This window comes from Petaurus breviceps, unplaced genomic scaffold (genome assembly GCF_028583685.1).
Source record: "Petaurus breviceps papuanus isolate PSGF00001 unplaced genomic scaffold, PetGlider_PUasm1.0 182, whole genome shotgun sequence".
Classification (NCBI taxonomy): Eukaryota; Metazoa; Chordata; class Mammalia; order Diprotodontia; family Petauridae; genus Petaurus; species Petaurus breviceps.
Genome location: NW_027185786.1, coordinates 1,753,771 through 1,764,409, shown reverse-complemented (window position 1 = coordinate 1,764,409; position 10,639 = coordinate 1,753,771). Strand labels below are relative to the sequence as shown.

The 10,639-nt window shown below is 45.4% G+C and overlaps 1 protein-coding gene across 2 annotated transcripts in view; it reads left to right on the top strand.

The window, feature by feature from the left end:
• NT5DC4 (5'-nucleotidase domain containing 4) overlaps positions 1–6,541 on the top strand; it is a 28,616-nt gene extending 22,075 nt beyond the window's left edge. For both annotated transcript variants that reach the window (XM_069087476.1, XM_069087475.1), the window contains exons 16-18: positions 1,809–1,985; positions 2,492–2,554; positions 5,991–6,541. In XM_069087476.1, the coding sequence (XP_068943577.1) occupies positions 1,809–1,985; positions 2,492–2,554; positions 5,991–6,047 (297 nt within the window). In that variant the 3' untranslated portion in view covers positions 6,048–6,541. The remainder of the gene's footprint in view (positions 1–1,808; positions 1,986–2,491; positions 2,555–5,990) is intronic.
• Positions 6,542–10,639: the final 4,098 nt, after the last annotated feature.

Genomic DNA, 10,639 nt, shown 5'->3' with positions numbered 1-10,639 from the left:
ATCTATCTATCTATCTATCTATCTATCTATCTATCTATCTATCTATCTGTCTGTCTGTCTGTCTGTCTGTCTGTCTGTCTGTCTGTCTGTCTGTCTCTAAATCTATATATAAAGGCAGTTAGGTGGCACAGTTGATAAAGTACCAGGCCTGGAGTCAGGAAAACCTGAGTTCAAATCTGACCCTAGACACTTACTAGCATTGTGTGACCCTGGGCAAGTCACTTGATTCTGTTTACCTCAGTTTCTTCATCTGTTAAATGAGTTGGAGAAGGAAAAATGGCAAACCCCTCCAGTACCTTTGCCAGAAAACCCCCAGATGGGGTCATAAAGCTGGTCATGACTGAAACAACTCAACAACAGCTGCAGCAAAACATGCATACGCATACCTATATCTATAGACACACACATGTATATGTCTGTGTCTGTGTCTACACATGTGTCTGTGTGTCTATGTACACATGTGTCTGTGTGCACATGTGTCTGTGTACACATGTGTCTGTGTGTGTACACATGTGTCTCTGTGTGTATATGTATTAGACTGAGGAGTCAGGAAGGTCTGGGTTCAGATCTTGTATTATGTGCTTATCTACATAAGTTTTCTTTGTGCTGCAGGCAACAGACATTGACTAGACACTTGTACCGGGCACTGTGCTAAGTTCTAGGGACACAGATACAAAGTGGGGAGGGGGAGAAGGGAGGGCAGCTCCTGCCCTAGGGTGCAGCAGAGAATTCTGGGGAATGAGGGTGGTTGGTCTGGGCCCAACCCCCAGATGGAGGCTCTGGGGGGACTGGCCAGTGGGAGAAGGTGACTTCAGGGGTGGGAGGAGAGGGTAGCTGAAGCAAACTCCAGAGAGAGAAGCGTGGCTGGTGCAGGCGCTTCCTCAGAAGGCTGGCCTCAGTTTCCTCATCCATATAGTGGAGGTGTTGGACGACTTCTGAGGTCCCTTCCAGTTCTCGCTGAAATTCTGTGCTCTTCATCACCCTAAAGTCCCGCCTCCAGCAGGAAGCCTTCCCCAGCCTTTCTTCCCTGCTAAGCCTTCCCTCTGTTAATTAGCTCCTGTATGTGGCTTGTTGTCTCCTCCGTAAGACTGGAAGCTCGCCGAGGGCAGGGACTGTCCTTCCCTCTTTTTGTATCTTCAGGGCTCAGCACAGAGCCTGGCATGCATAGTAGGCACTTAATAAATGCTTGCTGCAGGTATTATCACCCCTACTTTGTGGATGAGGATACTGGGCTGAGAGAGCATAAACAAAATACCCAGAACCACATAACCAGTAGCCAGGGGTCTCAGGTGCCAGCTGAACCCAGCCCCTCCTGACTCAGGCCCCGGGGCTTGACCTGCTGTGCCAAGGACTTGGTGTTGTAGTCTCTGGTGAGCTCAGCGCGGTGGGCTTGGGTTTAGGAAGGCAGACCGGCATAGAGCGCTGGGCCTGGAGCCAAGAAGACCCGAGTTCAAATCTAGCCTTGGACTTTTACTAGATGTGTGACCCTGGGCAAGTCACAAGCTCTGTCTGCCTCAGTTTACTCATCTGTAAAATGGGGATGATAACAGCACCTACCTCCCAGGGTTGTTGTGAGGACCACATGAGATGGTAATTATAAATTGCTCAGTGCTGTGCCTGACACATAATCATGGTCACCATCACCCTCCTCCTCCTCCTCCGGGCAGCTCGCCTGCTCATCCTGTGTTGCACATTCTGAGCAGGCCTCATGCTGATGGTGGGGAGTGTGGGTGCTGATGTCCTGGCCTGGGCCAGATAGGGGAGCACGCTGCCCAGGAGCCCTGACCCGTGTCTCCCCTGCTGCCCAGAGGGTGACCCGGGAGATGGACCTTTGCTACTGCAAGATGGGAAGCCTGTTCCGCTGTGGATTCCGCCAGACGCTGTTTGCCAGCCAGCTGATGCGTTATGCAGATCTCTACTCTTCATCCATCCTTAACCTCCTGCATTACCCACTCAACTGCCTGTTCAGGGCTGCACCATTGCTGGTGAGGGCCCCCACATCTGCCCTGGGGAAGAGAACATGGTGGACAATGAAGGGGGCTGGAGGTGCTGAGTAGGAAAGAAGTAGAAATCTAGTCAGATGGCAGCTAGGTGGGGCCATGGACGTCCACGGCCTCAGGCATTCCTAGCTGCATGACCCTGGGCAAGTCATTTAACTCTGTTTGCCTCAGTTTCCTCTTTGGTAAAATGAGCTGGAGAAGGAAATGGTGAAACCACTCCAGTATCTTTGCCAAGAAAATCCCAAATGGGGTCACCAAGAGTCAGATACAGCTGAACAGCTCACCCTTTCCTTCTCCGAGTGCCCTTGCCCCCTTACCTTCCCATGTCCTTCCTCCTTCATAGTTGCTGTTGGGCAGAGGCTCCCTTTCGTAGGTGGAGGTGGCAGCAGCAGCCACCACGGGGCTTGGTGCCCCTCATTTTGAAGTTCCCTTGAACTCTCCCGCTAAACATCCATATGGTCAGAGCTCCGTCTTCCTTCTCCTTCCTGTAGATGCCCCATGAGTCTGCGGTGGAGCTGGAGAGGAGTGCTCAGGACTCAGCGAAGGGCCAGAGGGTGAGTGGCCAGAGCTATGAGCAGCCCTGGAGGGGAAACTGAGGAAGGGGGCGGGATGGGGAGGAGGAAGATGCTACATTGAGAGGGAGCCAGGAACCAGATGGTGTATGTTTGTGCCCAAGCAATGACTTGGCCATGGTTGTTGGGTTGGTCTTATATAGCTATGTCTGCAGAGCTCAGTAGTGAAATAAGACTGGCTTTGAAGGCCAGGTCTTGGGTGGGCAGGTCAGCTTCCCTCTGCAGTCCAAGACCCAGCTTGTCATCTCACAAATGTGTTCCCCTGATTCCCTTGGGGAAGTGGGTGACTAGGTCTAATTGGGATGGCAGAGTAGACATTCAATCAGTATATGCTTGATTATCTGAATAATTAATTGTAACATAATAATAATTATTATTATTTTGCTTTTTGGAGGGTAATTGGGGTTAAGTGACTTGCCCAAGGTCACATAGCTAGTTTTTGTGTTAAGTGTCTGAAGCTGGATTTGAACTCAGGTCCTCCTGACTCCAGGGCTGGTACTCTATTCACTGCACCACCTAGCCACCCCTGTAACATAATTATTAACAACACAATAATTACTTAATAACATAATTCAATTTTTAATAATTTTAAAATATATAATTGTTATCTTTACATCCCTGGATTCTCAAGTTAATTGGTGGAACACAGACTTTGGCACACCTAGCTGATTGAAAAAAAGCCTCTGTAAGCTCAGACAGCAAGGCTGTACCACACGTGAGGTGAAGAGGGCTCTGCCTCAGGGTGCTGACATGAAGGGGGCACACTCTCCTGGGGATATGTGGTGCGGCTTCCTCCTTGCTGACACCATTCATTCTTTTTTTTTTTTTTTGCCTTTTGGAGGGCAATTGGGGTTAAGTAACTTGCCCAAGGTTACACGGCTAGTGTTTTTTTGTGCATGTGTGTGTTAAGTGTCTGAGGCTGGAACTGAACTCCGGTCCTCCTGACTCCAGGGCCAGCACTTTACTCACTGTGCCACCTCGCTGCCCTGACACCATTCATTCTTACCTGTGGCACCGAGGTGGGATAGAGGATAAAGCTAGACTTGGGGTCAGGAAGGCCAGGGTTCAAATCCCACCTCAGCTGTGTGACCCTGGACAAGTCACTTAAACTCCCTATACCTGTTTCCTCATCTGTAAAATGGATAGGGCTGGATGTGATGGTTTCTAAGGTGCCTTCCAGCTCTGAATCTATGATCCTGTGAATTGAGCTTTGGCTCCTCTGCCGTTGCCTGCCCACATGTGCCTCAGTCCCCCCACATATTGCCATGGTGCTGTCTCTTAAGGGCCCTGCCTGTTTCTTCTCCCTTCCCAAAATGGTTGGACTGTTCTCCCCTGTATAACTATGCCTGATGGGGAGATTGTGAAGCCCCATCCTGGCTGCTTGCCATCCCCAACTCTTTTGTGAAAAAAAATATTTTTATTTATGGATCCACCCAATTGGCTTATGGTCAGATTGACCAGAGGTTGATGGCTTTTTGGGGGGTGGGGGAGGGACACAGTTCTTTCTGCCTGTTGAAGAAAAAAAATACCAATACCGCTCTTTGTTTTAGGTACAAGTCTGACAGAAACAACTTTATTTCTTTTAACATTAGTCCAATATCTAAGTATTTCTAGCTTGAAAAGAGAGACATCTAAACTGGCATGGTATCCCCCTGCCCTCCCACATATCTATTCCAAGAAGATTCGAGATAACATTTATAAGAATATTGAACAAGAACATCCCAAAACAATACTCACTGATCATGGGTCTCTTCCTTCCTTGACCCCTCCCTTCAAGTGTCCTCCTAGAGTAAACAAAGGAATCTTCTAGTTATGGCTTAGCTTTGGAAGATGGACAAAGGAAAGTATTGCCCTTATGGGATTTCAGAGCCCAATCATTTCAGGTGGGTAGGGGAAGGAATATTCTTATCATCTTTAATCCATTTCCCTGTGAAAGGCTTTATGTCCTCTATCTTACCCACCTTTAAACAGGGAAATCTGTGTTAAAGGCTGGAGGAAATGTTATTTCTTAATATTCCTCAGGAAATTGAAAAGGTTTTAAATATGCTTCCACATCTTCTACTAATGCATAGAGATACTGTGACAGGTGGAGGAACCCCACGTGGTGGAGGCCACCAAAATCAACCATACTATGCCAGTCTATCCTCATTTCATACAGAAAAATCCTGGCAAATGCTCACTGTCTTACTGCTAAAGGGGAGAGGAGGGTCTCCTTGCATAAGCCCAACCTAATACATACTTTATTAGGGCTGAGGCCTTGTTCAGCCTCCAGGCTGCTGGACCCTACTTAGCAGACTCTCTGAGCCCCTTGTATGGAGCCTTGCTTCAAATCTGATTTTTGGAAGGAAAATGAAAATACTTACAAGAACTGAGACACGGCAGCATCAGCCCTGAAGAGCTTCTCTAATCTTATTTGTCTCCATTTTCAAGGCAGGTTGAAGAGTATCCAATGTCCCAACTTTGGGATGTCCATTTTATAAGTTAACAAACTATTTGGTAGTATTTTGTCGGACAAATTCATTCTTTCAGTAGTTAAATTATTTGTGCCCTGCAAGGACCTAGGGACTATGGGCAATTCAGTTTCAATTCCAACAAACATTAATTAAACACTTCCTATGTGCCCTAGGCTCAGGAAATATAAAACTAAAAAAATGTAACCATTCTTGCCCTCAGGGAGCTTCCATTCCACTGTGGAGAAACACATACACAGGCAAGTCAATCTGAAGTAGACACAAAATAATTTTGGGATGAAGGGGGACAAACACCTGGGGTGGAGGTGGCAGAGCCAGGAAGGATTTACATAAAGGGACTTTAATCCAGGTCTTCAAAGAGCTGAGATATTTTGAGAGGAGGAGGTGAGTGAGGAGGAGGCGAGTGGGGAGAGCATTCCAGGGAACTTCCTGAGAGGTATTTATATTCCCCTTGACATTCCTTTTGATGGAAGGGACTGCATCTGGTTCATCTTATAGAACCATATGGTTCTATCTCTCTTGTCCCTTCCTCTCATGTAAAACTGAGCCTACCAAGGTCCGGGAGCTTAAGTGAGTGGTCCAAGGTCACACATTTAACACAGACGATGGTGGGGACTCATCCGTCATTCCCGCAGTCCCATACAGTGTTGGGCACAGAATAGACCTAAGAGGGTGGGAAGTGGACCCCTGTCATATAGTAGGCACTTAATGTTTATCCACCTATGACTGCAGTGGTCTCTAGGGTGTTCCCCCTGATTCTTCAGACTAACTCCTGTTTCTGTCACTTATAAAATGGCCCAAAGGGAGCCCAAGTGCCTTGTCTGGGGTTATACAGATAGTGGATAGGAATCAGAGACCCAAGAGATATTTGGAAAATGAAATAAGATCTTCCAGGTGGCCTTTGGTGGCAAATTTTCCAATATCTTGTTTTCTTTGTCTCTTTTTAGAATATGCCAAATGTTCTGCAGGGATTCATGGAAAGCATGGAGGGCAGTGAGGACTGAGCCAACTTGGGGATAATTGAGCCATCTGCTGGCTTACAAAAACTACACCCGGATTCCTCACCTGAGGCATTTCTGGACTTATTTGCAGACTCTGGAAGAGTTCACAAGGGGTGGGGAGGGTAGCCAAATTAAATTCAGTGAATGTCAGCAAGCATTTATTCAGCTCCTACTGTATGCTAGACACATAAGAAAAAGTGAAAAACAAAGTAGGGCCTAGCCCGAGAAACTCACATTCTCCTGGGGGTGGGGAAGGCTTTACCTGCACAAGGACAGTAAGTAGATGAAATGAAAGAGCATTGGGGAAGAGGACGTCCCAGCAGGAGGCGAGTCTTCTAAGGGGGACTACTTAGTCTGAGCCTGGAGGCACTGGCGGCCAGGACACTTTGCATCTATTTCTAAACCTTGATTTTCTTTCACTCAGATTAGGAATAGTAATCTATGGTTTGCTATCTGATCTTTCCAGAACATCATTAAAGACATTAGATGAGACACCCCAACAATCCTACTTTTAAATTTATTAAAATCAAATCCCAGTCATCATTTTGAACTTTTAAATCCTAATTCATCACTGACTTGGGAGGTGTTTCTTTGTGGTACTGCAGTCCTCTGGCCTGTGGGCTCTCTGATGTTACTTGGCTTAACTCAGCCTGAAGAAGGTCTGGGAGGGAAGAGGGTTCAGGGGATTGCAAGCTCAACGAGTGTGGAATCATCAGTCAAGAAGAGGTAAGGCAGTATGGTGGGCAGTGCCGGACTTGAAAGTCCAGAAGACCCAGGTTCAAATTCTACCTTGGACACTCAATAGCTGCATATCCCTAGGTAAATTCCTTAATCTCTGTTCAGCTCAGTTTTCTTATCTGTAAGATGGTGTAGCAGCAAGCACCCCAAGCGTCCTCAGGGTTTGCTGCCACCACAGGTTCTTGGATCTGCTTTGATAAAGGAGAGCAACTCAAAATGGGTTAACAAGCTTACTTTAATCAGTCAGACATGTATCATTTACCTCGTTCAGGGGAAAAAGGTCAGCACCCCGAACTTCAAAGTATACAGGCAGAATTATCAAGAAGAAACAGATCAAGTAGACAGCTTTCCAAATTGTCCAGCCATTACATCCATACCAAATCAACATCTGGGTTTTTCAAAGCCGGGGGGCTCTGGACAACGGCTTCCCAGAATCCAGATCAAATCACAGAACACTTCTCAAAGTGAGCCCCGAAACAAAGCTACACATCAGGGCTTATATAGCCTTCTCCTGGCTCAGAGAATGTAACAACCTTCTGGACCCACTGGCCAATCAAGAAGTATCTACTGAAAAACAAGCCTCCCACCCCAGGCTCCAGGTGCACGTTAGCCTAAGGGCAGGGAAGATCTTTAAAATTTACATTCCCATTACAGATGGGGATAATGCTACCTACTTTACATCATGGCTCCTGAAAATCTGAAAAAAAATTTGTCCAAGTTTTCTTTGGGAGGAATCTAGGTGAGAAGTCTGAACCAATGATGTCCCTGTGTGGAAACTCCTTCCATTAACACTATTATTACAATTTTTATACAGTTAAATGTTAAACTGGAAGGAACCTCAGGCCATTTGCTGAATTTTAATATTTTCCCCTCAATTACATGTAAAAACAATTTTAAATCTTTATTTATTTTTTTTTTTACGATTTTGAGTTCCAAATTCTCTTCCATCCTCTCTCTTTTCCCTCATCATTGAGAAGGCAAGCAATCTGATAAAGTGATACATGTATAGTCATGTAAAACATTTCCGTAACAGTCATGTTCTGAAAGAAGACACAGACAAACCCAAGAAAAATAAAAAAGTGTAAGAAATAGTATGCTTCAATTGCACTTGGATTCTGCCAGTTCTTTCTCTGGAGGTGGCTAGCCTCTTCATCACGAACCCTTTGGAATCTTCTTGGATCACTGTATTGCTGAGAATAGCCAAGTCATTCACAGTTGATTATGTTACAATGTTGTTGTGTACAATGTTCTCCTGGTTCTGCTTTCTTCACTCGGCATCAGTTCATGGAAGTCTTTCCAGGTTTTTCTGAAAGCATCCTGTTCGTCTTTTCTAATAGCACTATAAATTCCCTCACAATTGTATACCACAACTTGTTCAGCCATTCCCCAACTGACAGGCAATTTCTAATTTTTTTTTTGCCACCACAAAAAGAGCTGCTATAAATATTTTGTATAAATAAGTCCTTTTCATTTAAAAATATTTACTATTTTTTAAAACATCTAATAGTATTTTTTCCAATTACATGTCAAGATAGTCTTCAATATTCTTTTCTGTAAGATTTTGAATTCCAAATTTTTCTTTTTTTCCTCCCCTTCCCCCTCTCCAAGAGATCAAGCAATCTGATATGGGTTATACGTGTACAATCATGTTAAACATTTCCACTTTAGTCACATTGTGAAAGAAAAATCAGAACAAATTTCTTTTTAAAAAATCTTTCAAAAACCTCTTTATTTTATTATTATTTTTGAGGTATTTGGGGTTAAGTGACTTGCCCAGGGTCACAAAGCTAGTAAGTGTCAAGTGTCTGAGGCTGTATTTGAACTCAGGTCCTCTTGACTCCAGGGCTAGTGCTCTGTCTACTGTTATCATCTAGACACTCCTAACCCCTTTACTTTATAGCTGAAGAAACTGAGGCCCATTCCAGTAACTTGGGTGCAGTGGGCCTAGAGACAGAAAGACCAAAGTTCAAATCTAGCCTCAGATCCTTAGTATCTGTGTGATCCTGGGCAAGTCACTTAACCTGTGTCTGCCTCAGTTTCTTCAACTGTAAAAAAGGGGTTAGTAATAGCACCTACTCTCCAGATGATCTTGGCAAACCTTAAAGTGCTATGTAAATGTTATGGTTATTGACCAAGGGCATCTAGGTGGCAGAGTGGGCAGCTATGGCACCATAGTGCATTGAGTGCTGGGCCTGAAGTCAAAAAGACTCATCTTCCTGAGTTCAAATCTGGCCTCAGATTTGCTATGTGACCTTGGGTAAGTCACTTCACCATGTTTGCCTCCGTTTCCTCATCTGTTAAAATGAACTGAAGAAGGAAATGACAAACCACTCCAGTATCTTTGCCAAGAAACCCCAAATGGAGTCACCAAGAATTGGATATGACTGATAACGACCAAACAACAACAGAGGTAACTCCCAGGTGAGGAAACCCCTTATTCCCAATGCACCAATCCACATATTATTGACTTAGCATCTTAGAGAGCTGCTTAGGGCCTTGAGAGATTAAATGCCTTGCCCAGGGTCACACAGCCAATCTACACATTTATGATCCCTAAAAAAAGCTTTGTGTAGAGGGGGTGGGTACTGGAGGAAGGGGGAGATCGAAAGAGGGGGGAGGGAAGGGGATGAGAGAGGAAGAGAACCTTCAGAAAAAGCAAAAAGGAAGCCTTTATCATAAGGTGGGCTGGGAGCACCCACCCCAGGAAGTATTGACTCCACAGAAACTTCAGACATTTCATCACATTTATGTAGTTGGCTTAGTGGGGTGAGGGTGGGGGTAATACAAAGAGATTTTGCATTAGTCTTACATAAGGACTGAGCCCTGGGGGAGTTCATGGTCTTACTGGTCCTGACATGGACCAGTTCGAGGGCCCAGTCCTCGTGGAAACAGCCTGATGAGAGGGCTGGACCATGGAGTTCAAGGCTATCCTTGCTGTCTTCCAGCCTTTGAAAGGCTGTCTTTATGGAAGAGGGACTTGTTTGCCTGCTTTGTTTGACCCCAACAGAAAGAACTTGGGCCTTGTAGGTGGAAATTACAGGGATGCAGATCAGGGAATGGAAAACATTTTCCAACAACAGAGTTATCCCAAAGTGGGAAGGGGCAGCCTAGGGAGGCAGGGAGCTCCACAGCAATGGCAACTATCCATCCAAGGTCATAGATTTGGAGGTGGAAGGGGCCTTATTTTAGGGACCCTCTAGCCCAACCTTCTCATTTTACAGATGGGGAAACTGAGGCCCCAAGAGAGTGACTTCTTAAGGTCACATGAGTAGCAGCAGCAGAGCTCAGTATCTAACACAAATGTCAAGACCATGTGCTATACTTCTGTTTCCCTACTATTTGCCAAGTCCTATGGCAGGAGCTGGGGATGGATACAAAGGCTAAACCTATCCTGCTCTCAAGGAACTTCCATACTGAGGGGAGTGGGCACAGACATGGTTAAGTTGTTTAAAAAATGCAAAGTAGCTTCATGGGGATGGGGATGTAACTCTAGGTTCTCAAGTGATTGAATCCAAACTTCACAAACTCCCTTCATACAAGGATTTGTTCTGTAAAACTTGAACTCAGTCAAAAGGTCACACCCGAGGACCTAGAAGGCCACAGGTGGCCTTGAGGCTGCAGTTCCCCACCCCTGAGCTAGGAGAATCTGGGAAGTCTTCTTGTAAGAAGTGGCATTTGAACTGAGCCTTCAAGAATGCTAGGGAGGGATATTTTTCAAAGGGAATTCTTATTCAGGGAAGGCTTGGATAACTTGCCACCTCTGAGATTGAAACCCTGACAGATATTTGCTGTCTATATGACTTTAGGTGAGTGAAGTTTGGTCTTTGAGCCTCAATTCCCTTATTTGTAAAAAAATA